Source organism: Emys orbicularis, chromosome 7 (assembly GCF_028017835.1).
Source record: "Emys orbicularis isolate rEmyOrb1 chromosome 7, rEmyOrb1.hap1, whole genome shotgun sequence".
In the NCBI taxonomy this organism is placed as follows: domain Eukaryota; kingdom Metazoa; phylum Chordata; order Testudines; family Emydidae; genus Emys; species Emys orbicularis.
In genome coordinates this window covers 41484392-41512223 of record NC_088689.1, presented here as the reverse complement: position 1 = coordinate 41512223, position 27832 = coordinate 41484392, and the positions used below count along the sequence as shown (strand labels likewise).

General features: G+C 42.3%; 1 protein-coding gene across 1 annotated transcript; it reads right to left on the bottom strand.

Moving 5' to 3' along the window:
* Positions 1-280: 280 nt before the first annotated feature.
* DNAJB12 (DnaJ heat shock protein family (Hsp40) member B12) lies at positions 281-27526 on the bottom strand. The gene is made up of 9 exons (XM_065407213.1): positions 27380-27526; positions 18326-18500; positions 16671-16816; positions 11028-11213; positions 9114-9193; positions 7226-7335; positions 5082-5254; positions 3758-3909; positions 281-2300 (listed from the first exon to the last, which is right to left on the bottom strand). Exons 1-8 carry the CDS (start codon positions 27510-27512, stop codon positions 3788-3790), a joined length of 1125 nt encoding a protein of 374 aa, XP_065263285.1. The 5' UTR covers positions 27513-27526; the 3' UTR covers positions 281-2300; positions 3758-3787.
* Positions 27527-27832: the final 306 nt, after the last annotated feature.

The following is a 27832-nucleotide window of genomic DNA, read 5'->3' as shown; positions in this document are numbered from 1 at the left end:
CTCCGGCTCATGCTGTTTGTGCCTGCAGAATGTTTAATCCCCATTGTCACTGACAAATGGACTTTGCCAACCTTGGAAGGCAGCAGTGTGTTCAGCAGAAAAAGTGTCCTGCATCCACTCAGCATAATTCATCGTTAGGGTGCATTCCTCAGTCTCACAGGTGACATGTCAGAAATTATAACTGTTCTCACTGTCCTCATCTCTGACTTGTTTCCCCACTAATTACTTGTCAGCACACAACACAGCAGACCCTGAGTGGCACAAACAAAGTCAGAGTCTCTCACATAATAAACATTTATTTATAGATGTACAATTGTATAATTAATTCTAAATCAAGAAATACAGATTCTGTGAGTATCCTTTAGGATCTATGCTTTATTGCACATAGCGCTTACCATCCATGGATATCTACTTGAGAAATCAAAAGATTTGGTTGGATGGGCACTGGAGCAGGAGTGCCATTTTGAAAGATGTCAGCACCTTTTGCAAACATGAGTTGTCTCTCACATTTCCCCTCCAACATCTCTTAATGCTGGGTAGCTCGTGTGCCTCTGTAAACAGCATTTATTCCAAAATATTTTATTTCCACCATATCCCTCTCCAAAGACCTGGGGGATATCTTTTAAAACTTGAAATCAGATCAGATACATCACAGTAGTGGATAGTAAGGCTTGCAATGAACAGGAGGGCTCAGAACCATTTTGCTACATAAATATCCAGTTAAAAAATAGAGCTGGTCAATTTCAAACAACAAACAGAAATAAAACCATCTGGCCTTTCACTTTTCTCCCAGCCCCTTACCACCTTACTTGGCAGCCATTGCTATTTTGATAAATTCCACCATAAGGGAACTCTGAAAACTGTTCTTATAGGAAATGTCTTCAGGCAAAAATTAACATCAGGGTAGAGAAGAATCCAGTTTATGCCATTAATGGTAACTTAGCTCATTCAACTTTTGCCTCTCTCACTTCATATGTCAAAGAGATGCACTGGGTTTAGAATAACCTTGAGCGCTATCCTGTTGCTCTAATCCAGGTCCTGCTTACTCAAGCAGGTACCCCAAGGCTTTTAGCAGCATCATTTCTTCTTCTAAAATGCATGATGGGCAAAACCATTGCTAAAAAATGGGTAAAACGTAGTGTGATGTAGTATCAGATGCGTCAAAGCCCAATTAAGCAACTGAAGATTAACCATCCCCCTCTTTCTGATCTCCCCACCAAAACTTCTTTCACCAGAATCAAAGACTCTGTTTTTTGGGGATGTCAATACAGGTTGAAACATCAGAAGTGTTATGGCAAGGTAACAGCCCTATTACAGTTAGCAGTCTGCTGGATGAGGAACTCTGAGTTTAGGAAAGATAAGAACAAAAGGACATAGCTCGTGGCAGGCCCTGTTTACAGAACTAATGCTGCACACTGATTACAAGGCAGAAATAAAGCAGACTCTGGAAAAAAAAAAGTTACACACACACATAAACCAATTGAACACTGATGAGCTAAGACCATTTATGACAATCCTCTCCTTGCTGTACAAGAATCCAGCACTGTTGACTGCCACCAATTAAATCAATATAGCAAAAACAAATCAGAAGTCTGGTCAATTTTAAGAAATCTTCTTTCTACAGATTTAGAGATTCTTTTATAAAAAAAACTCAGTCACAAAATTATATTTTCCTCAACAAAATAAAAAAAAATAAAATAAATGCAAAGTATCATCAAATGACGACCTGAAATTGGATAGGTCTGCAGGGCTGCACGGCCCCCCCAAAACAGGTTAGAGTTCACACTTTACAGTTTACTAAATTGGGCAGAAAACTAAATAATTTAATCCAATCCCTGCATAGTTTAAAAGTACAACATACATATAGCTATAAATTAATTCTAAATAGATAGATTCTTTTCTTATTAATTGGTTTTTAGTCCTAAAAAAAAATCTTCCAATTTCTCTCTCCGTTCGAAGTGCCCAGTGCAATCATGGAAGGGTCTCCTTCTGCTTCATGGCTTGCTGCAGTTTGTTTTTTATACTCTACACTTGTTCTCATGGTTGCTGTATCCTAGGAGAGACTAGACTGTCGCACTCTAGTGGTGTTGGAAAGAAGGGGAGAAGACAGGCAGCTTTATTTCCTAACTGCTGCCTGCTGCATCTAACGTTGGAGACAGAGAGAGAGAGAGAAGAGAGAGGGCAGTTGTGCGTTGCTAATTCTCCAATTCCATTTTAATTTAAGGTTTGATTCTTTAAATATAAAGTCTGTCACCTTGGCTCAGTGCACTTCGCCAAAAGTCTTCAGGCATTTCAAGAGTCTGGGAATAAAAGTGGTAACCGTGTCAGTCTCCAATCCATGATAACCATTTAAGACAAAACACCTTTCCCACCCACCTCCCCAAATTACAGGTAACATGTCTAACTGAAAAATGCTAAAGTAGTTCTTTGTTTTACAGCTACGCTCTTCATTAGACCATGGATACACAGAGATATGCTGAGTTAGAGAGAGAGTGACAAAGTTAATTAAAATATTTCCATTTAATAAGAGGAACAATTATCAAAACAAGGTACAGGACATTATATATATATATATTATATATATATAAAAAAAAAAAAAAATCCCAAATGCAAGACACTCAAAAACGGCAGACACCTGAGCTGAGAACGGACATTAAGGACCAAATTTTCAAATGTGTGCCACCTGCCAAAAAACAAAACAAAAAACCTAACCCTAGCCCTCCTAACTTACTTGGGTACTCAACTTAGGTGACCAGATGTCTGACATACAAGATAACTAAGGTGTAATGGGTGTGCGTGCATCTGAAAATATGGTGCAAAGTCTCATTTTGTTCCCCTCTAACAAGCCCCTGCTTTTAATTAAATCTGTGAGAGATGGGGAAAGCCTGTGTGTTTCACATTCATCCTGTTAGTTGCTGATGGGTGAAGCCTCCTGCCTTTGCAAAAAATCAGACCTAATAATGACATAGAGAAGAGGCTCCAACCCTGGGCCAAATTTTAAATTTATTTGCACACAGTCCTCCTTTGAGTAATCTAGTGCTACTTTCATTTATGCCATTTGAACCGCCACCACACCACTCTGATTCATCAGGTTTACCATGCTATTGTGCTGTGAAGACACCATGAGTCTCCAGCACTCACAGCTGGCTTCCCCTTGACCCCCAGTTCAATGAAGTAAGTTACCTCTACAACCTGCTGCATCCAGTGAGAGTTTGGTTTGGTTTCACTGAGTGTCTAGGGAAGACGGCAGAGGGACAAGAAACATCTATCTTACAGAAATCTCTTCCCTGTGATCATATTTCTTCAAGTGCCCTGGTACAATAAAATAGGCAATAGAGCAACAAAAACTGGCTACAGAAATGTGACTGCCAGTTGCCCAATCTGATAAATGCTTGATAAGGGGAACAACTTTTGACCAGACAAAGCAAAAAGTGACATTGTCTCAAATGGATGCTTGACAAGAACTCAGTTGACTCGCAAACATGCCCAGGCCTTTCACTTTGCTCCCAGAGAGCTGACACCAGCAATGCTAAGAAACAGATGTGAACTGGAAGAGCATTTGAGGTGCTGGCATGCAAATTAAACCAACCATCCCAGTGAAGGTGTATATGCTTAACAGAGGGTTATGCTTTCTCCTTGTTACACATGCACATTGAGAGGAGAGACACATGAAGATCTAGATCTGAGAGATTTAAATAAGTATGAAAATCATTGATGTGTCATGCTTCAGTGTCACAGGAAAATCACCGGCTCGTACTTAGACCTCCGCTGAGTGGTCTAGTAGTTACTATCCATGCATGGAGGCTTGAACTTCCGACAGTCTGCTACAGCTTGGGGTGCCCATCCTCTGTGCTCTTTGATACAGATCTGAATCTCCAAAGTAACGTGCTCGATAAAGCAAGCCTTCCTCTGAAAAGGAAAAATTCCAACATTAAAAACAATCATTCACCAAGATGTGAAGTGTGATGTATCAACTCCTCAACATCCTATTGATTTCAATGGGAAAAGGATCTGGCCTCAAGTTCTTCAAGGCCAGATGAAGTACAGTGAGAGGGTAGGGAATACCTGATGTCCTTTGGAACAGAACAAAAGTGATCTTTGTCAACAGGCCTTCAATGGCTCATTCTAAGGAAAGTTTTAGATATGTGCTGGGAACTGGAAGTAGCCCTAGTGTGCATTAAATGAGTAACATAAGGGGTAGCCTGGTAGTGTGGGAAAGAAGAAATATGGTGGATCAGAGTTTATCACTCTAGCTTGGTCTATTGCATCGCTCTGCAGCAACAACTTTGGCTGACTGAGAATAGCAATGTCAGGGTGTCACATTCAGCACTTCTTGGTCAGAAAGATAGTGTGCATGTTGTGGGGATCCAAGAAAGCTTTGGAATCTCTTTTTGATCCCATACAAACAACAATGCCAATATATTTGCACACAAATCCCAAACTGGGCATTAGTTCAAAGCAGCTGTAATCATCTATCATACAGTCATTTGAGAAAGGGGCCAATCGAGGGTGGAGTCAATAAAATGTTATCTTTGATGATAAACCTTGAGAGTTAAACAGTCATAAAAAAAAAAAAAATGAAGAGGATTCCATTTTTCACCTTGTAGACTCTCTGATATGGCTCGTTAGACAGAACGGGGCTGTAAAGATATACGCTTCGTAAGCACTAAATCACTTTGTTCTAAAATGACACGATAACCCCAGGGCAATAAGGAAACATCAGGAAACTCCTGAGAGTCTCCTGGCCCTACCTTCCCGATTCCTCAGGAAATCAGAGAATTCTGTTCATATCCCACTGACATGGCAAAGGAGCTCCACAGAATGGAGCTGCTACACTGATCATTTCTATAATATTATTGTTTAAAAAAATTATACGGGACAGAGGTGACCGATTTGTCATCAAACCATTGCAGACACAGGGCCGATGGGCTGCCTCAGGTTCTACACAGCAATGAAATTATGATTGAGCTATCAGAGATTTATGTATCTCTGTTCCTACTCAAGGACTTTTTTCTAAAACAAATCAGACTTTTAAGAAAGTGACCTCAGAAGGTTTCCATTCCTCCCACCATTCCACTCACTCTGTTGCTTTTCCTTCCAGCAGTTATTTCTAAGGTTTGCAATGTAATCGTCTTCCACGCTCCTCTCAACATTTTTCAGGTTTGTACCAGTGTACTCTTCTGCAAAGTTCTCAGCTACATAGTAAGCTACTTTCAAGTGCTCCGTCACTCTCCTGTGTATGTGACCCACAGACCTAGTCCAGGGAGAAAAGCCAAAATAGTAAATGTTATTCAAACACAAAGTAGAAATTTTTGGACAAGCAACAGCTAATATGCATTATTAATCTATTAAAGGACATATCCTTCCTGTACACTTGCTGTTTTGGTAAGGAGAGTTTTATCTCTGGTGGAACGGACATAGTGGAACATTCTACCAGGTGGAAATAAAACCTACCTAGCCAACCAATCAATTCTTCCCTGAGCTACATGGGTGTGCTTCAGAACACTGGGGTATCTTGGGTGTTGACTGCCAGAGGACTCCATACATGTTTTAGAATTAAGTGCTCATTACAATCTTCAACAGCTCCTCAGCAGCTAGTGTTTGAAATACTTTTTGCTACTTCCTTCCCAAACATACGGCCCTTCTCCTTCAGGATGTGCCCCAAAGATGCTGTATGTGTCTGGTTATGAATCTCTGAAGCTGATGGATCTCGAGCTGAAGACTAAGACAAACCAGTATTTCAGAAATATATTTGTTCACAGAATGAAGTCAGAATGTAGGTCAAAGTAGAACAAAGACACAGCTGATAGCTAAGCTTGCTCAATAAGACTGTCTGCTTGATGAATCCAGACCCTCAGTTCCTCTCACTGCAGATTACTGTTAACCCCAAGAGGGCACATTGCTCTACCTAGCAACATGCTGCAGCATCCACTATTGCTGCAGGAAAGGAGCTAGGTTCCCCTTTCCCCATATCCTCCTCCTCCCCAATTCCTTCCCTCTTTATTCAAGACAGGGCCAGGACAGAGAATACCTCCAAAAGGGTATTCTCTTCTGATTCACTGACCAGACACTTCAGACAGCGTAGATGTACAGATACTTAGTATATCTAGGTGAACCTACTGAGGAATGTAAGGGCTTGTCTAAACATGGAGTTGTTCCTGATTAACTTCATGTGTGGGCACATTTATTTCAGAACAAGAGTGTCTTGTTCCTGTTTAGCTTAATGTAATTTGAAAAAAGGGGAACCTAAGCACACCCTTCTTGCCACTCAAAACAGAGCCCTAGGTTCTTCACAAGCTTGAGCCCCATGCCTGTGTGTTATGTCAAGAAAGGACACTACATTTTGGGCACATGTGAAGAGAATCATAGTATTTATCATTTGATGACCTTCCTGAGTCTGCCTGGTACTGTAGAAACCAGAGGAATAACATGACCCGAGGAGCCTATAACCTAAAGTTAGACAAGCAATACAATTCAGACACATGCCACCAGGCATTTCAGTCTCCTAACGTGGCTGTTCGAGACCAGGAAGACAGCTGAGCACGAAGAACATTTCTTGAATCCCAGCTTCTTTTTCTTCAGTCCCAACATAACCCGGAACTGGGCTACTAAATAACTGAACTATCTATATTTATCACTTAACTAAATTATCATGACAGCAAGAATGGAAAAAACAAAACAAAACTGGATCCGAATGGACTGGAGTAGTTCATGTCCATCTGGCACACAGATGGAAGGAACTGAGGTGCTAGAGGGCACTGCACCTTCTTATATAACCTTATCCTCAGAACATTCAGAGACACCGACAGGAGAGGCAGGAGGGGGCGCGTGAGTGCTCTAATGGCTGCTTCTTGGAGAAGGTTCTATTGTTAGGCCCCATGAGGTGCCACAATATCCATAAGTGGGAATATGCAGAGCCACTCAAAGAAGAAAAATGGGATTAAAAAGGTTTATTTTTGCTCATTGAACTAGCATTCTGGGCTGCGATAATGGGTGCTGGCAGATCTCCAAGTCATCCGTCTCAACAATTACAGGTGTTACATAATGTTATGGGGCATGTGAAAGCAAGAGGAACATTAGGAAAGGAAAGGCAAGAAAACATACCAAAAAGTGAAAATAAAACACAAAGATCCCAACCACTAACAACCAATTCTTGTTTCCAATTGGTCCCCCTGCTCCCAGCCCATCCCCAAGCTAAATATATATGAGAGTTATGGGTACTAACGGCCTGTGGCTCAAACTGTAAGGTGGGCTGGAGACCATCATCTGGCTGAGAGCTGAAACAATTATCAGGATGAGAATAGGCATCAGCTGGACAAACAACCCAAGGCCACCCTGAGGGGGAACAGAAATATACAATGGAATGTCATCAATACGTTTACATGCATAAGACTATTTAGCATCTCACCCTCCCTTGCAAATCCAATCATACTGTGCCCTTGATCCCACTGATGTGAGTGGGAACTGTGTTTTGCATTCTGCATTAGTCAAAGAGGCAACAGGACTAACTGTTCGATGGGGTTTAAAAATAAAAATAAAAGAGTCAAAAGAACATTGCCAAAGCAGCTTGTGGGGATTTTGCTGCCCAGTGATTTCCACCAGCAGTAATGGCAGTCATGGGGTTAAATCCCTGAGCATTACTTTGAAAGCACACCTGAAAGTGCTAAAGCCATCCTACACATCCCAAATCACCATCACGTTTTTTGGGGGGTGGAAAAAAAAAAAAAAAAGTCTTGAATGTGAGTTTGGAAGGACTCATGTCATTGTTATATTTAAAGATTTCCAGGACAGTTGCTAATGCGCATTTCATATCCATGTCAGTCTGTAGAGACTAGTACCACAGCATTAGATAGATTCTTTAGAAAATGCTCCCCCTTTACAATGATATGCAAGATGAGTTTGCGTCCCTTTCTGCCTCACCTCTTAAATTCCCTCCCCACTCTAGTGCAGAACATCTGTCCCCAAAGACCTAAGAAAAAACACCCAATAGCATTTAAAAATATATCCTGTATTAATGGTCTACACTGCTGTGAAAGAGATCTGGGTTAGCTCCATGGCCCCTCTGTCTCATTTCCTTAGCCAGATGGGACTGGGAGCATTGTAGAAGCAGCACATTTGGCCTCTGTGACAAAAGGAGGCACAGAAATGCCTCCTGTCACTATAAAAGTGTCTTCCTTGACTAACTAAAGAGGAGAACGGATTAGAAGTCCTGCCCTGTCCAGTGCTCAGTGGAAAGGTGGTGGCATGGTAATTTGAGATTCAGGAGCAAGAAATCTCAGAGTTCGGACAGAGGTTGGGGACAGAAAAGAAAAATCGGTAGATGTTTAAATCTTTAAATTTTCTGTCTCTTGGTTTCATCAAGTCTGGAGGTCCCTTCTCTACCACTCTGGTTTTGCATTTTGTGAGAGTTCATGTGTTGAACAGGTCTGGTTCACAAAGTGTGCCTGAGAACATTTGGGTATAGGAAAGTCATTGAATAAGTCAGATGTTTTGACTAACCATCCCCCTCTAAGATCATGATCACAACACCCTGGTTATTTTTCTGGCATTCTTAGATTATAACAACTTCAAATAGGCCTGATGAGTTAACACTGTAGCATCATGCCACCAGCAGCACATCCTGGGTAGCAAAATAAGGAGGAATGGGTGTAGATGTTATGAGGACTCACATATAAGGTGGATAAACCCTCCACTCTTCAGTTAATTTCTGCTCATTGTTTCAAGAGAAATCTGACTTTTGGAATTAAGTGTTTAGGTAAAAAAGAAATTTCAGTTCATGCTGCATTTGGCTGATGCTAGAATTTTATGTCAATATGATGCTATGCCAAACAGAAAATGACATTTATTTTCCCATTGTGTAAATGGGATCCAGTCTGATAAGCTGCATCTGCATATGTATGAAAGTCATGGAAATTCAACTGTAAGTAAGTGAAACAGGCAACTCTGATAGAAAAAAATAAACTCACTTGACACAACAATAGAAAAGCACTCCACTTATCTAGGAAAATGGAAAACCAGGTGGCCAATTTAATACAATCGCTACGACAGCAACCTGTTTTTTGGGTTGCACACATTAAAGCCTTTTTACTTTCCCCTTGGTCGTCCCCACTTACATCACCCTGATGTTCTCGTCTGTCATGCCTCTGATGGTAGGTATATCGCATCCTGCCATTGCTGTATACGTGAACATTACCTGTGGGCAAAAGAAATCCATTAAAAAGAATCCAGAACACTGGGACATTCTGACAGCTAGCCTGGCAGGTGATGAGATCAAAAGAATTGTGCACACGCCACATCATCCTACCTGATTAAGAATGCAACACATGGGCAGATTAGGCATAGACAAATCACAATGAAATTCAGAAATGTTCACCTAAGCCACCCTGTGATGTTGGTTGGAGTTTTAGCCAGGTGTCACCAAGTAATGACATTGCAGCATCACTCTAGAAAATAATAATGGAGGCATCTTTAAAAAATGTACCTGACAGGGTTGGCTAAGCTGTGAGGGTGAACACCAACTCAGCAGGGATGATAAAAAGATTTTTTTTTTTTTTAAGGAAGAATTTGGATTCCTGCCTGGTAAGCATTTAGGAAATGAGCGGTAAGTCCTAAACTGAACAATGTTACTACCAGAAAAGACTTATTCCCAAGGTGGGAGAGTGCCAAGCAGACCTGCCTGAAGGGTAATTGGTGGATGGTCCACATTATTTGTGTAGCCAAACTGGAGGACTTCAGGGTGGGTGGAAACATTGTGCAAGTCTCTTCAGTACTGTGTGGTGTTGAATTTTAGATTATAAAACTAAGAAGTTATAAATAAAATAATATTTTTTTCCTAGTTTCCTGATCAGAAAAAAATGGCTCTCTTTTATAATTAAGTGTAGAGTTCCTACATCTGTCGTCTTTACTTAGCTGTAGTTTTGAATAATAGAAGTAGCCTTACTATTAACCTGTTTATGAATTCACAAGGTAATGGGGAAGAAGAAATTATAAACAAACCCCAATAGTCATCTTTCTCAGTTATCTCAGTGGTTCCTTCACTCAAACACCTATTCCATTACAGCTAGTATAATGAATACTAGTAAAAGCTTTACAAATGCCTCTGCAAGTACTTAATGTTATTGTGCTATTCCTCAGGTAATTCCTCTACTTAGGAGAGGGAATAACACAGTAACTTTATGTGCTTGTAAAAGGAAAAAATGGTGACCATTAAATGGTGTACAAAGGAAATTAGGGAGACAACTCCTTGCCCTGATCAATTTATACAGATTTAATTTCAGTCTGAACAAATTTAAATCATGTTCTAGAGAAGTCCCTAAAAGTTCACTATGGTCAGATTTGGCTAGCAGGGGGAGGCCATGACTACTCAACACCTCCTTGACACATACATACATATATATATATATATATATAGACACAAATATTTTTGATTGATTTTTGTGACGGGAGAGATAGGAAAGTAGGGTGAAAGAACTGGAGACTGATACCTGCTAGTTTTAGTGTCTTAGTTGTGCAGCACAGCAGATGTTGAAGAAGCAATGTGGGTGAGAGATCTCTTCTTGGTGGTTAGTGGCCTAGAAGTTAGTATGTTTATTCTGATGAAGAGGGTTTTAATACATCCTCAAAACAGGCTTGTAAAACTAGTGTAAAAAAGTAACTTAAAAAATGTTCAAGACAAATTAAAAAAGGTGAATATGACCAGTATGCAAAATCCATTTGAGGGTCCTAAGAATTCCAGCTCTGATGACACTACCTGCTGGTTCAACAAGCTATTTCTCCAGTGGGTTGAGTTCTCAGAGCTCTAATTTTAAACATTTAGGAAACTGAGATGTTTACATCAGTAACGAACAGTCACTTGTAAGGAGAACTCTCATCTACTTCAGCTATTGAGAGGAACACAGCTCTCAGTATCACCACAGGCTGCCAAATAAACCATTACTGCATTATTGTTCTGTCACAAGAGTGGCAGCAAAGATAGCCGAATGGAACCACCCCTGCCTACAGAGCAGATTAAAACTTGATAGGCTTACTAGAAGGAAATCCACCACCAAAGAACATGTTGAAGAGATCCTCAGGTGAGATGTCTGCTTCGAATCCACGGTGGAAGTCTGTATGACTGTGTCCATGTCTTGAAGGGTTGACTTTCTCATCTCCAAACTGGTCATATTGCTTCCGCTTCTCTGGGTTGCTCAATACTGCATATGCATTACCAATGGCTGAAATATTGGCAAAAAGGAAGTGCGGTTAGCCTATTTCTCCTGGTAATACATTCCCCTCTTCTGAAGAAGTTTCGCACCTGCAAACTGACAGGTCCCATTACATAGATTAAATTGTCAATTATTCAACCTCTTTAAAAGGGTACTTAACATCCCTGATCATTACAGGAATGCATCTCTAGGCTGGATGCAAATAGAAGAAGAGGACAAGGCCATTTGATAAAATGATTGAGACCTTGATTAACTCAAACCAGGATCCATACACACAGTGCTACTTTGCTCAAATCCTGGGGTGACAGAGATATCCTTCCAGATGAATCAAAAACTCTAAATTCCTGGAAGGATACTGTCAAGATTACTGACTCTACATTCTACTGAGTTTAAAAGTTTTTTTACTTGAGAGACGAGGTGGGTGAGGTAGTATCTTTTACTGGACCAACTGCTGCTGGTGAAAGAGACAAGCTTTTGAGCGACACAGAGCTCTTCTTCAGGTCTCCCCTATCTACCTACGAGTTTCTATTCCTGACTCTGCAGAGTACTTTTTTTTTTTTTTTTTACTTGTAAGGATTAATTTTCAGATTAACTTCTTAAACCATGCGAAAATATATATTGAAGCATGGCTTTACTTGGAAAATGTACTCTAAAAATGACATTATGCGATTCCAAGTTTATTGTCCAAAAATATGGCTCAAATCACTGAAAGGCCCAAAGCACACAAATAAAACATCTTAAAGAAATCCTGGGTAAAGGTCTTGTCCATGCAGGTTCCAGGTCTCAGAAATTTCCACATGCCAGAGGGAAGGGGTACAATTAAGAGGAACAGCTTACACAGCATTGTGACAATGGAAAAATACTGAAATTAAACCCCAGCCTCCTTTCTTCCCAACTCTCTTCTTCCACTCTTGCCTCACTCTAACCAACCTGGAAGAATGCTTACTTGCAGCTTTACTGCTGCTAAATTTGCATTTGCTTCTACATTTGCATTTTCTTTTCTTTACACACCTCCATTTGTCAACTCCTTTATCTACCTACCCATCTACCTGAGAGTTTCTGTCCCTGACTCTGCAAGAGTCCATTTCTCTCCTCATCCTCAACTACATAGTGTGAGATGATAACTTATGAGTGAGGAGGATATAGACAAGCTAATTGTACTGGAGTTGACGGAGGATTTTTCAACATAAGCTTTACAAGGCTTTCTCCTTCAGATAGATTCATGTAACTCCTCCTTTCCTGTTGATGCACATGTAGCCAGAGCAGCAAGAGGGCTTATCTACATGGGAAAGTTATGCCAGTATAAGTTAAGGTGCAAGGAACATTGGCAGGCAATTCAAATGGAAGAATCTGAGGTCTAGGTTTTGTTTTCTGTATGAACTTTTATTGGCATTAAAACCCAAGAGATATTAGCAGTCATGTTCCCAATAAGTATTTTGCAATGTATTGCTGCTATCTCACTCCAAACCAGAAGTTTAGCTAAAGTGGTCAGGTTTAATTTTTTTCCCCAAAGTCAGCCAAAGCTAGTGATAGGAACTCCAAGGGACAGTGTGGGCTATTGCAACTACTGATTAAGACAAAGTCTCAAGGCAAAACAGCACTTTATCAGATGTCACTGGGAAGATTAATGTTAAAGCATCAGCTAATACATCAATGTAAGAAAAAAATAACTAAAATCTCCAGAGCCCTGCATATTTTCCCCTTCATCCTCTGGAACCAAACAGCTGGGCTTTAATGGGCATTATGACAAGAGTGCTAATATCAGAGGCATAATGAAGTGGAGAATCAATGAGACATGGCTTTGAAGAAAGATAACCTGACAGTTGATAGTCCAGTAATGGAGGATAAAGTGCACCTTGCTTAATGCAGTTTTGACATGTAACTTGCGTCTAAGCCTTCAGTAAATATGATTATTTAAGATTACTGGTGAAGAAACCTGCCTTTTGCCACTTTTCAAGGATTGAAGAGTAAACTGTTGAAGAAAGGTTTATGACAGGCACTAATGTGGATGTCTGCATGCACATGCAGATTTGATCTGAACCCAATGCATAAAAGGTCTCTCCCAGGTAGCTGGAGGCTCAGCCCACTATTTGCTAATTGCAATACACTTATCAGTCATAGATTTAAGAATTAATAGGCCTGAACAACCCCTGCCTCTGACTTTTGCTCCTCAACTTATGCCTATCCATTAAAAAAAAAAAAAAAACCACATACCCTAATATCAAATAACATAGTAGTATACACTTGAAAATAGACTTCCCAACCCCCATAGGAACCTCATGTATTTCACTCACAAGCTAGCTAGTTGAAACTGGACATGATACTTTAAATAGAGTTCCACTTTGAAAAGTGACATGTAAAAGTAGCATTTTGAAGTTCTATGTTTATCTCACTGATGCCTCATCAATTTTACTCAATTTACAAACAAAAATAGCTTTTTTTCTCACCATCCCTAGAAACTCAACCTAAACTCAAAAAGAACAGGAGTACTTGTGGCACCTTAGAGACTAACAAATTTATTTGACCATAAGCTTTCGTGGGCTACAGCCCACTTCATCAGATGAATAGAATGGAACATATAGTAAGAAGACATATATACATACAGAGAACATGAAATGTATATATATCTTCTTACTATATGTTCCATTCTATGCATCTGATGAAGTGGGCTGTAGCCCACGAAAGCTTATACTCAAATAAATTTGTTAGTCTCTAAGGTGCCACAAGTACTCCTCTTCTTTTTGCGATACAGACTAACACAGCTGCTACTCTGAATCCTAAACTCAGAATCAAGCTTGGTGGCTTTCTTCTTACCCAACATCACCAGTATTAAAAACTCTGCTGGTCAAATTATGCCTTCAGTGACACCTATACAATCCCACTGGCTTCACTCTGATTTGAACAGGTGCCAACAAGAACATAATTTGGCTTGCACAGTCTTTATTACTGGTGGTCATGAGTGAGAAGGACACCAAGGATGGAACTTGACTCTCAGGTCCCAATTCAAGGCAATGTTCTGGCACCTCTATGCCATTTTCATGCTGTTAAAAGGACAGAAAAACAGCTGGAGGCCAACCCCAACCTCCCTGAAAATATTCCCCTGGAAGGTGGGAGTTCCCTGGGTGGCACAGGGGAAGAAGGGAGAGTCAGAGTGCAGATGGCTATTCTGGGCTGCTGGACAGTCCTTTAGTAACTGCTGCAGCCCAGGCACGAATTAGTAGCTTTGGGGTTACTCTAGTTTACACTAGAGGCCAAAATGGCCCCCAGCAGCCTCAGAATCCTAAACAACCTTGGCCACACTCAGCTGTGCCTCCGGAATAGGAAAACTCAGGCCCTAGAAGACTGAGGGCTAGTCTACACTATAAGCACTACATCAGTGCAGCTGCGCCACTGTAGCGCATCTGGTGAAGACGCTCGATGCAGACAGGAGAGAGCTCTCCCATTGGCATAATAAAAATCACGTCCAGAACCAGTAATAACAACGTTAGCAGGAGAAGCGCTCCTGCTGACATAGCGCTGTCCGCACCAGCGCTTAGGTCGGTGTGACGTACACTACTCGGGGGGTAGCTTATTCACACCCCTGAGCGATATAAGTTATGCCGACATAAGTGTTAGTGTGTACAAGCCCTAAGATAAGTTAGGAAGGTTGTCAGTTGGGAAAACCTTATTTTATTTGTAAACTAAGTCATTTTACATGGCATCAGTGAAACACAATGAACACAGAACCTCAGGAAACTTTTACTAGAGATGTTTTTCAGAGTAGAACTACACTTAAATTTAAGACTTAATATTAGAGGGAATATTTTCTAGTAAATAGATTTTTAAGCCAGCGACCCCACCTTTTCAAGCATTTGTTTTGTCAGGCTTGTCTAATTTGATATCAACTATTTAATGTACACAAAAATAAACCTATTTTTCTTAGCACACTGCTTTTTTCTACAGACCTTAATATAATGAGCTAAACTTATTCCTCATGTAACACTACTGATTTTCCCAAAGTGACACCAAGTATTTACCTGGGCCACAATCGATTGCTGAGTATCGATGCTCACTTTGCAAAGTCCCCTGAAAATCGACAATGCAAGCTTTCTAGTTCTTTCTGCTAAGACTGAAATAACAGATAAAATTAAGATGCAACATTAACACAAAGGAAAATGTTAAGAATCACGGAAATTAGAGGTGAAAGTTCAGTAATTTAGCCCTTATCCCTAAAAATCAGAACTACTCCCTATATTATGTTTTCTAGTGCTACATTTAAGTCTAGTTTTAAATATTCCAAGTGACGGGGCTTCTCTTGGTAAACTATTCCACAACCTAATAGATCTCATTACCAAGAAAATTTCCCTTTTCAGTGTCTACATAGGTTCTGAGAATCAGGATCTTTACATTTAGTTATGTTTTGTTTTAAGTTATTGGGGATTTAAAAAAAAAATCTTGGCTGGTGTTAATTACATAATTGGTTCAGGTGCACAACTGAGTTTGTTATTTGGGGTTTATATATTGTAATTCCATTTATGATATTTTTGTTTAATTGCAATATTGATGTGTCTGCTGAGAAATCTGGAGTCTTATTAGAGGACTGCTTGGAAAGCTCATTGGGTGGGAGAATTTAAACTATGTAACTGGTTTCTCTGATGCCAGCTCAGAAGAGGGCAGTTTTCTGCCAGACAGTTTTCCCAATCCCCCCGCCCCCGCCCCCCCCCGGTGATAAATTCAGTTAAACTGTGTGCATTTAGAGTTATACTAAGGCACTTTCTGATACCTGCAGTTATAAGAGACAAGGGTTTCTGTCCCAACTGCTGACTCCTAATTCTACACAACCTAATGAGTCTGTAACAGGTTGCTGGTCCTTAGGTGCACGTGCACATCCCTGCTCTCCGTTCCAAGGCTTGTCCCTTTAAGACCGGGAAGGTTGAGGGCATTTATTGTCTCCAGGAAGGAAACATGATGGAGAAGGGTCCGCTGACTAAGCATCATGTAACTGCCTGCTGAAAACTGTATAGGATTTCTTCTAGCTCAGTCTGCTGAACACGAGGGTTGAGGAAAGATCCTGAGGAAGTTCCTCCCAGTAGGCCTAAGAGATAGCCAGGAAGGGCTACTTAGGGGGAAAGATGCATCCTCTTGCTTTGCAGTTAGTTGGTGGAAAGTGGACCAGGCCTTTTTTCCCCAGTGTTTGCATTATTTTGAGCTTTGTTAATAAAATGAGCCTAGAAGAAAGGGACATGAACTCAGTTGTTTTGGGAGCTTTATTCTACTTCCCTGGCTGGCGAGTTTGTCCACTGGCTTACAGGGTCCCTTCTTTATTTTTGTTTAATATACACTCAGAAATCAACAACACACCACTCATCAGCCTTCATTTATCGTTTTAGTATCTTTTAGCTGAGGTTGCACTTAGACTGTCACCCCAATACATGACCTTCAGCTTGTGAGGGAGTTGAGTTCAAGAAATAGGAAACATGTTTTTACCTTTGAATGCTTCTGTAGCACCTGGCGCGTGGTTCTTATCTGGGTGAAATTTCAGTGCTAGTTTTCGGTAAGCCTTTTTCAGGTCCTCGTCAGAGGCCTCTCTGTTCACTCCTAGAATTTCATAGTAATCTTTACACTGCTTTACCCTAGAAGTTAAGAGAAATGAGGTGACAGGGGCAGTTAGTTTGAGGTAAGGAGGCTTCTTACCTTTGTATGCATCAACTTTTCAGCATCCCTACATCCCAATTCCAGTTAATATTGTCCTCTGAACTTTGGTTTACTCAATTTTGATTCCTCGGTATGAACCAGTTTATTTCACATATCTGTTTGCCCTGTGCTTTTATTACCAGGGTATCTACAGTCCTTAAAGAACAAATGAGTCAACCCAGTAAAATGACTGCGCCCTCAAGTGGCCCAATGTCACTTTGCATTGGTGTGGAGGCAATTTAAGAAAAGGTTTGACAGAACTAACAAACATCGCAACATGACTTGAAACTCAATAAATTCAGGTTCTAGGGGCTGGTTAGGGGAAGCTGAGTCCATGGTTTGAGAGCTCCCCACAACAACAGGGACAGATAGCAAGAGTGATCCCTCAAACACTGGGACAGGATCTGGGGGAAAACAGTTCTCTCGGATTCATTTAATTCACAGACCAAATTGACTTTTGAAATAGTCTGTTGAAGGTTTCCACAGGAAGGAAAAAAGCCTGTTCAGGTCATGCAGCCCTATGTTACAGTGGCCTGGTTCATACTACTGTTGTTCAAGGTACATTAGCAGTTCCACAAGGAGTTCTCTCTTTCCCCCCCCACCTAGACTGCAAAAATTCAGAGCTAAAATATGATATAGATCACAGAATGGATTCTTCTTAAAAAATGGATTAAGTAGTAAAAATATCCAGAAATTAATCAGCTCAAGATGATGAGTGTTCTTGTGCAATTCAAACATACCATAGCTTTAAAAAAAGAGTTTAGCAACTGATTATGCCTACAATTAAGTTTATCTGCTCTTTGTATTTACAGGGTGGGGGATAAATGCCAGCTGAAAACCTGTTTTCAAGCAGTATACTGCATATGCCAGGTAAACTTGTTCCAGGCAATTTTAGCAGGAGTTTTACTAAGCGTATCACAACATGAAAGTGTGATAGAATGGGAAACCACCACAATGTACCACTATCAGGCTCTCATCAAGAGAGACTCAGGACTGGAATACCAGCAGACACTACAGGTCAGGCCTGATGTGCACTGGCAGAGTTTACTTAATATTAATTATCTGAATTAAGGTGCCTAGAAATTTGAGCCTCAATGTACTAGGCATACATATGGAGTGGGAGGGGGGAACCTTATGCACAGGACAGCCAATTCCAGCCAGGGCTATTAAATCCCTCTCACACTTTTATGTTATAAGCCCATTAACAACTCTCCAGTTACCCAACATTCTCAGATAATTCGAAGTCTTTCATTACAGTAACACACATCCCACATAGTTTCTCCATGTATTAAAAAATCTGTGTTTCTACAAGTTTTAAATGTCTTTGAAACACTCTGGAGAACAGACTGATATCATGCAATAAAACCAAACACCGTTGGGGTAGATCATTAATGTCACTGGACAACAAACTATTCTGTCCTATGAAAAATGAAGCAGTGACTGCCTACCTCTTAACTGCATCCACCTGATCTTGGGTGTAACCTTTGCTAGTCTCCCCACCTGCCTCCCCATTGGCTGATGGGAAGTCTCCACTCATTTTCCTAAAGTGGGCATTTGTGGACTCCCTGGATTTGGACTGGCCATTGGCTGATTGTTCATTCTTGGTGAGGGATTCGATCAGCACTAAAATTAAAAACAATTGAAAAAGAGAAAAGTTTAGAGATCATCCAAATCACAGAAGCTACATTGCCCCTTTACCCACTGAGAAAGAGGGAGCCCTCTTCATCTCTGTCACAACCATAAGGATCCTCCATTCGTTCTTCCCCCTTCATCAGAGATGCCATCTTTTCAGCCCAGGAATGCCAGTGTTCCCACTGCTTCTCAACCAAAAGTAGGGGGGGCACTGCTTACTGATACTACTACTACTTCAGCAGGGGCAAAGCACACATCCTTCACAGCAATCCCAGGCCCTACCAGCCTGGGAGACAAGAGTCTGGAAGTCACACCAGGGTCCCCAAATTACTAGACATTTGTTTTCTCATTTTCACTTTTTCCTGCCTTTAGGAACAAATATTTCCCAGTTTGTATTCCATCTTCAGGAATAAATAACAACCTTTAGAGCAGTGTTTTTCAACCTTTTTTTGGGCAAAGGCACACTTGTTTCATGAAAAAAATCACGAGGCACACCACCATTAGAAAATGATAAAAAATTTAACTCTGTGCCTATATTGACTATATATAAAGTAATTCTCTTGAATAGGAATCAAATAAACACAAAGAAAGTATTTTATAATTACTTTATTATGAAATAGTAAGTAAACAGAAATATGAAAAATTATAAAATACTTTATTCAGTGCGCAACCTGGGCCTGTTTGGCTGAACACAAAGCTGATATTCTGAGCTATTTATAGTCCTTAACATCAGTGGTGGGATTCAAAAATTTTAGTAACCAGTTCCGACATTCAAGCATGGTTTAATATTTTTTTCCCACGGCACACCAGGCAACATCTCGCGGCACACTAGTGTGCCGCGGAACAGTGGTTGAAAAACACTGCTTTAGAGAATGGTAACCTTTAGAGAATGGTACCCTGGGAACAACATCACATCCGTCCATTTAACTCAGCTAACCTCCTGACTTTCAGTCCCACAATGCTTGATAAGTTACAATACAACATTGATACCTACAAGGTTTAGAAAACAATCCCATGGGATAGTCACAAATTTGTTAAAAGGGGAAAAAAATAAAGCTTCCTTCTAATTTTCCTCTGTTCCAGAGACACTGTAATGATTCAAATACAGGATGTGCTGAATAACTTCCTTTGAGCACAGACAGCCACAGTACACAGCGATGGTGGCGGGGTTGTGGCTATAAAGTCTAACATTATCAGATCCATAGCAGAATGTGTTGGAAGAGCACTTTGGTTTTCGGTACTGGGTCTCATTTATTTGCAGGATGCAGGGAAGCTATGAGAGCCTCTTTTTCAATGTGTTATAGAGAGGTTTTTCAAATTCACATTTTAAGTCCTTGAGTGGGATGTGCAAGTATTTTATGTATATTGCTCTAAGGCTCTTCTGCTTTAAAACCTCTCCTTCCATCCTCAGGGCTCCATGCTATGGCTACCACCTTTCAGACTGGGGCATGGCAGACATAATAATTTAGACCACAGCCCAAAAATGCAGCTCCGTAATTGGCCAGAGCAGGAAGCTGAAGATCATTGTGCTCTGCAGGCATAAAACCACCACTCAAATTCACTTTTCCCATCTAATTTTGCAATGTTCACCTTTTTGCAAAGCTTCTTTTTACTAAATTTCAGACAACTCTTCAAGTTTTTAGTTTCTGTATTTCATAAGGCTCGTCCCCACTGTATAAAAAGTATACACACTTAATAAAACTAGAAATGGAAAATAGTATTTACAGACATATCAGTAACTTGAAGAGGTTGCAATCCTTTATCCAGAATCTATACCAAAGAAGGACATTCCATCTACTGCAGTGCCCAAGAGTCTACCTGAATGCACATTTAAGACTTTCTACCACGGGGATATTGCATTTTTTACGTAACAGCAAACAACATATGCAAGCCAGCAGCTGAACTAAGATATCATATCTGCTACACAAAGTTTATGTTTGGGGAAGAAGAAACAGATCAATAATCCTACAACCAACCAAGAGAATCATTACAGAATGAAGGATAAAAAGCAAAGAACACTGAAGGCTAAGTACCTTGCTGAATTGCCTGTTGAGCTTCTGAACCTTAAAATATTTCTTCTTTCAGAAAACTTTGTTAAATAGATCTGACTGTTCCAAAACTCCCCATAGATTATAGTTTACAGGCTGCCTCTTTTGACCTTGCAGGTGACACCAGATAGGCTGCCTCATTCTTTTTCACATTTCCCATACCAGTTAAATGCAGAAAATCTCAATTAGATTAGACAGTCCCTCTCTCTACAAAAGCAGGAGTGTTTCTTATATTACATTTTCAGGTATGTTGTTCAGTTTAGTTTTTAAAGTCTCAAGCAAGAAGGCTACCAATATTTATTTTGGGAAAACTATTCCAGTCTAATATACCTCACTGAATATCTGGAGAAATTTCTTCACAGTCTAAATTCTCTCTCAATTTCATCTCACTATTCTTATACAGAGAATTCTACTTGATATTAAATTTATCTTCCTCCTTAGTATTTACACTACTCAAATATTTGTAGATCTATGGTCCTCTGCTACTCCTTAGTTAAACTATACATATTTAGCTCTTTAAATCTTGTCTCAAAAGGCAATCCCTCCATCCCCCTTATTTTTTGTTGTTGTTCTCGGAATTCCCTTTAATTTGTCAATATATTTCCAGTAATGTGGGTTCCAAAACTGAATGTTAAATTCCAGGCTCAGCTGCAGCAGAGTCACATGCTGGGACTACTACTTCTCAGCTCCATAACATGGTTCCTTTGCATATGCATCCCAAAAATCACAATGGCCTTTTATGCAGCCACAGCACATCGCAAACTCGTGTCAAACTTGCTGTCCATTATTACCCCTGTATTCAGTCAGCATTACTTCCCAGCTCTCTCCCTCCCCATTAGCATGTGTGTTTAGATTACTTTTCCTCAGATGTATTAGTTTGCATTTTTCCAAATTAAGCAGTTTTAAGAAAGTCAGCTACCAGTTGTAAAACTACCATAAGCCACTGAAACTTAGTCTATGCCAGGGCCTTCCATCACTGGTGGTGATTTTTTTGGTAAAATTCACTATTGTAGAAATTAATTTATATAGTGATAGCACATAGAGAACCAAGTCAGAATCTGAGCTATATATTATTATTATTATTGTGCCAGGCAGTGTACACACATGGTCTACACAAATGACTTTTTGATCTTTGCTAGCACTGATTTCACTAACCGAGTTGTAAGGGAGATTTTTAGGAATCAGACTAACCATACAAAGTCTAAATTAACATCATGTAATTACAGAGACTTCAAGATTTCTCCCCAGCAGCATATTACTAGGCATGTCACAGAATGTAAAGAAATAGAGCTTACACTCAGATATGGGCTGTGGGAAGGTGAGAGACACAATAATAGAATGGTTGGGGTTATAGTAGGCACTTTTAAGTGGTACATTAAAAAAAATTAATGTACCCCTCTTTCCTTGCATCCTAGGACTCTAATCTGTCCATTTCCACTGACCCATCCATTATTCCACATTGAATAAGCCTTCTGTCTATTCTGCCCTACCCAAGCCAGATATTTAGGCCTGAGTATGACTGCTCCAGGTGCAGGTAAGGATGCCCACACATGATGAGCAAACTGGTATTTATTCACCCTTCAGCATCTGTTTTCCTGATCAGCACCATAGCAAAACTCTTCAAGAAAGCCAAGGCATCTCTGAGGGTGATCCATTCTTGCTGGAACAGAGCTTCTAGGATGAGTTTTTCCACAAAAAGATTACACTTTTTCCTGGGTAATTGGATAAGAAAGGTTAAACACCAACCTTAAGGCAAAAATCACATCAGAAACAGAACAAGCCTATTCATCATGTCTGCAGTTGCGGGAGGAAGCCACACAGGACTAGAGAGAGGCATACAATCAGCCTAGAGCTCCCTACTGGGAAAGAGTTCCCAAAACAAATGGTCCCCCCAAGAGTTCCCCCTCCACCCTCACTCCCCCCCCAAAAAAGTTGAGAAATCAAAGCCAATTTTGGTTCTGTCTAAAAAATTTAGAGCAGGAATTCACACAAGTGACAATAAACATATACCAATAAAATAATTGCTTTCCTCTTTTTTTTACTATTCACTTCATCTTGCTAAACGTCAAAGGCATATGTTTATTATTTATTTCTAAAGCTTACACAGACACACATCTGGGATGCTGCATAGTTCAAAATAGCTAAACAAACCCAGTTCAATGGGCAAGACAGTCACTTGCAAAATAAAGCAGGCAAGAAGGAAGAGGTGTTTAAAAACAAAACAAACAAAACCCAACAATGTAGAAATGAGATGAACAGACTTTGCAGAGAATCCTAAAGATAGCTGCAGAGGGACTCTGGTGGATATGCTCAATGAGGGAATTCTGTAGCTTGGGTCTGTAAACCAAGGAAGTTCTACTTCCAGCCCAGCGAATGGAATCTCAGGATAACAGTAAAGGCAATTATGTCTATTGCAACTTCCCCAGAGAGACATTAGGGGATGACCATCACTTGTATGTAGCACCCTCAGGCCTAGATCACAGAGGACTTCATAGAATCTCAGCAGTGTAGACTGGGGAGGGCAAGTAGGGTGAGACTGTTTTCTCCCACCTAGCCAGGCTTCTTCACCGTAGTCCTGTAGTGATATCATAATGCAGAATGCATCATCAGTCATCTTCATGACCACAATATCAAACACAGGGAGATGACCTCACAGCCAAAAGAGATGCCAGGAGAAAGAAAGCAATGGGAGTTTGGAAAGTTAGTAGCAAAATACAGAGCTTTTGAGTAATGTCTTTTATCCCACCTTCTCCCTGCATGCAAATCCCTCTCTGTGACTCTCAAAGCCCACCTTGACCAGTGAAATAACAGGCATGTTAAGAATAACTTGAGCGACGTGGCTAGGTTGATATAAATTTTAAGAGAAGATTAGGGTTCAGTCTCCCTTATCAATTAAAGAACATCCTCAGCTTTAGGATAGGGTGTAAAGCAGGTGTGGAATGTGGCCACTCTGGGCTGTCAAAGGCACAAGGACTCTTCTAGGGGAAAAATATGTAGGCCCTGTCTGCTACTGGGTTTCAGTACTTCTAGGGACATGTCTACACAACAGCTAGGAGGTGTCTGCCCAGCTCAGGTAGACAAACACTAGCTGTATTCAAGCTAGCACACTGCTAAGTGGCTATGGCAGCATGAGCTAGCTGCCCAAGTACAACCCAATCTGAGGTCCTTGATACGTATTCAGGCAGCCGTGGCTGCACTGCTGTTTTTAGTGCACTGGCTCAAGTGTGTACAGGGCCGGCTTTAAGCCGATTCGGCCGATTCCCCGGAATGGGGCCCCGCGCCTAAGAGGGCCCCGCAATGTCCGGGGCTGCCGGCGGAGCGAAAAAAAAAAAAAAAAAAAAGCCGCGTCCTGCTTCTCCCCCCTCCCTCCAGCGCTTGCACCGCCATACAGCTGATCAGCGCAAGCCTGGGAGGGAGGGGTGAGGAGGAGGAATGCGGCGTGCTTGGGGAAGACGCGGGGCCAGGGCGGGGATTTGGGGAGGGATCCAATGGGGCAGGGAGGGGGCGGGGCGGAGTTGGGGCGGGGGAGGGGCGCGAGACAATTCGCATCCCGGCGTGGGGCCCCACACCTGCTAAAGCAGGCCCTGAGTGTGTATGTCTACCTGAGCTGGGAATCACGTACGAAACCAGAGGGGACAGGTAGAAGTTTTGTTTTGTTTTAGTGTGTGTTAAACCTAAGAATTTATTCCAAGCATCTACCCTTACTAGGTGAATGAAAGGTCTGGTAATGCAGGAATTGGATTCCAGTTTACCCATGTATGCCGATTATGATAGAGGCAGCCGTACTGCAAGTTTTCCTCCTCCACCCTACCAAAGATTTCAACATGAACTTGTTCAGTCATACTCCGGATGTAATTATGCCTCTAATTGGGGGGAGGAGCAGGGGATACTTTATCAAACCTTTCATTTAACACTCTGCTTCTGTCCTAGTTGTCTACTTTCGGGGGGCGGGAAGCTGAAAATGAGCTCCCCGAAGACCACAAAACCTCTAAATTGTGTGTTTGGGGGGAGGGGGGACCGACTAGATATTGCAATGGAAAAGTGGCAGGACAGATGGATTTTTAAAAGATTGGGGTTTTTTGTTCTGAGTTGCTTAAAAAAATAAAATAAAACCAGACAAAACTTTCAACCTGGTCATGCTGCCTCCATCAAAAAAAGCACTGTTTACAAGTCTATTATGTTTCATTGGCTGACAAGCTACGTAAGTGGTACTTAGGGCTTGGCTACACTTGCGAGTTAGTGTGCAATAAAGGAGCCCCGTGCGCACTAGGTCACTCCCGGTCCACACTGGCAAGGCACATAGAGAGCTCTGACTCCGCGGCTAGAGCGCTCCTGGTACTCCACCTCGGCGAGAGGAATAACGTTTGCTGCGCCCCCGCTGGAGTGCCGCAGCACCAGTGTGAACGCGGTGTTGCATTACTGTGCTCTGATCGGCCTCCAGAAACATCCCATAATCCCCTTAAGTCAAGTGGCCACTCTTGTCATTGTTTTGAATCGCTGCAGGAATGCGGAAATGCCCTTTGAAAGCTCCGTTTGACAGGCCGCTGCTTATCTGCTCTGCGACAAATCAACCATTACTGTGGAATGCTGTGTGTGAGAGAGAGAGGAGGGGGGAGAGAGGGGGTCTGCTGCTGTCTGAACTTACAAGAGAGTATGCTGATATGTTCTCAGCCCCCCAAAAACCCACTCTCTCTCCCCCCACATACACACAACAAACTCCCTATCACACTCCACCACCCCCCAATTGAAAAGCACGTTGCAGTCACTTGCATGCTGGGATAGCTGCCCATAATGCACCGCTCCCAATGCCGCTACAAGTGCTGCAAATGTGACCACGCCAGTGTGCTTGAAGCTGTCAGTGTGGACAGACTGCAGCGCTTACCCTACTGTGCTCTCCGAACGCTGGTTTAACTCGAAGTGCTCTACATCTGCAAGTGTAGCCATGCCCTTAGGTCTTGTCTACATGGGGAAGTCACAGCAAAGTTCATGAGAAATAGCTAGGGTGTGAATTTAAAGCACAATAGCTGTTCCACACTAGCTCCCTGTGTGAACACTCTTATTCTGCACTCAGAGTAGCTTTTTGTGGATTTGGTTAATCCACTTCCAAAGTATATACACAAGGAGCCAGTGTGGAAGAGCTGTTCAGCAATAGTTTTTCTGCACTAGTTATTCCAGGCTTTTCCCCTATGTAAAAAGCTGTAAAAGTTGAGGGGACAAGATCCCTCAGGTATCTGTCAGTGATAGATAGCATCTACCTGGGACAGAACTTCACAGTGTCTGGTGGTTTTATTTCCAGTTAACACTACTGCCTATTCCTGAAACAGCGGAGAACAGTCCATTCCTGAGTGAAGCTTCTATGTAACATGATGCCATTTCTGCTCTCTCTTTCCTTTTTCCGCCCCCAGTTTTTCCCTCAGCACTTTTCAGGAAGAGTTTCATTATTTAAATCCTCAATTCTCAAGTGAGAGCTTGATGGGAAGCAACTCTAGACCCTAAATGTTGCCAAATAACACGCCACCAGAGGTACACCCTCAAATCTACAGCCACATGTCCACATATAATCTGCCTAACATCACAATTTTTAAGACCCAATAATTTTCCAAGCACAATTTCACTTAGAAGCTTATCAAGTGTCTGTCTTCATACTTCACCAAAGTGTATTAATTAGACTTTTTCAGCAGAAATATTGTGTCTTTTCACTATTAAGAAATGGACTAAGCTTAAGCACGTAACATTTTTCAAATAAAAGCTTTTATATTGAGCACAGATGCTCATTCCAAAGAAGTCTGAACCAACTCAACAGGAGGTGACCTTTACACATAGGAAGGACTCTATTTCTCTATTATACCTCATTATGTGAAACATCACCTGTTCTAGACTCAAACTTCTACACACCCAAATCTGGTGTTATTTCACTGTCCAGCTTTATACGAAGTTTACACGTTTGTAGGTCCATAGTAAACCCAGATTTTCAGAACACAGTTTACACAGAGGAAAGGACCGTAACAGCATGCCATGTTTCTTCCTTCACTTCTGATTGAGAAGTTCAGTTTGGGTCTGTCACACCTTTGGCCGTTAGAGGACAACATCACCCCAAACGTGTGCAGCAAAATAATAGGTACAGGATTGGGAAACACAGACTGACATGGGATTAGCTGCCCCCATGCCTGGGTGCAAAGGCCTAGGGCAGCATGGACAGTGCTAGGACAGCAGTTTCCTCCCCACCCCATTAGCCAGGTTGGCCTTTTCCCCTGACAGGCCGGGGTGGGAGGGACTGCGAGGGTTTGGGGCACTTCCAGAGGGAGGGGCAGCGATGGGGAGCGGGTCTGTTGGTGGGTGGGACGGGTGTGCAGGGTGGTTGGGGGCGGAGAGTTAGGGGGATGAAGGAAGTTGAGCGTTGGGGGCTCCTAGGGGCAGGGGAGCGACGGGGTCTCTGGGGGCGGGTCAGGGCGCGGGGAGGCAGACGGGGGGTTCCGCGGGGGGGGGAGGGCTGTTACCCCCCAGCCTGACGGCGCGGTGCCCTCTGGGACCTGTAGTCCCTCGAGCCCCAGTAGAGTGGGGTTCAGCCTCCTGTCCCAACGCAGAGGGTCTCGGTTCCGCCCCAGCTCCCCCATGACTCCCCGCGGTCACAACCTAGTTCTACCCACGGGGGACTCCCACTGGAACCCCCGCCGCCCTTCCTGCCGGGCAAGCGAGGACTCCATGTCCCATGATTCCCAGCGCGGCGGGGCTCAGTGCGCAGGCGCAGTACAGGTGACAGGTCAGTAGCGCCGCCGTTCGCGCCGCAGGCCCCGGCTCCCCCGCGCCCCGGACCCCGCTCACCGCGGACCCGCTGGGAGGGGTAGAGGCGCTGGGCCTTCTCCAGGAAGCGGAGCGCCTTGTCGGGCTGGCTGGCCTTGATGGCGGCCACGGCGATGGCAATACAGCGCTCCGCCTCGTCCCTGTTGGACTCCATGGCGGCGGCAGTGGCCGAGACGGGAGGAGGGGCCGGCGCGCGGCGATGGCGTCACCCGCCGAGTGCGCGCAGCAGCCCCCTGCCGGAAGTTCTAAGAGCGACCGGAGACCCACATCTCCAGAGCTACCGTGTGGGAAGGAGTAGCGGCGGAGTTACCGTATTGGCCGGTATATCAGCGCATACTCTTAAGCTAGGTCACCCCATAGGCGATACTGAAGAGACGCGACGTCTCCAATGTCTAGGGAAGGGCTGGGAGTCAGGAGGCTGCTGGGCCTGAGCCGCCCTATGCGTTGCTATGGGACCCTGCCCGTTTCCTTGCC

Bases quoted from the DNA above. Each gene is read 5' to 3' on its own strand.
- DNAJB12 (XM_065407213.1), bottom strand. From the start codon at position 27,512: ATGGAGTCCAACAGGGACGAGGCGGAGCGCTGTATTGCCATCGCCGTG. The intron at 18,501-27,379 runs GTGAGCGGGGTC...TTTTAATTTTAG, and splicing joins CCCCTCCCAGCGGGTCCGCG to TGCTGATCGAATCCCTCACC. The intron at 3,910-5,081 runs GTGAGTGGAATG...TTTCCTTTTCAG, and splicing joins CTGGAAGGAAAAGCAACAGA to AGGAAGGCTTGCTTTATCGA.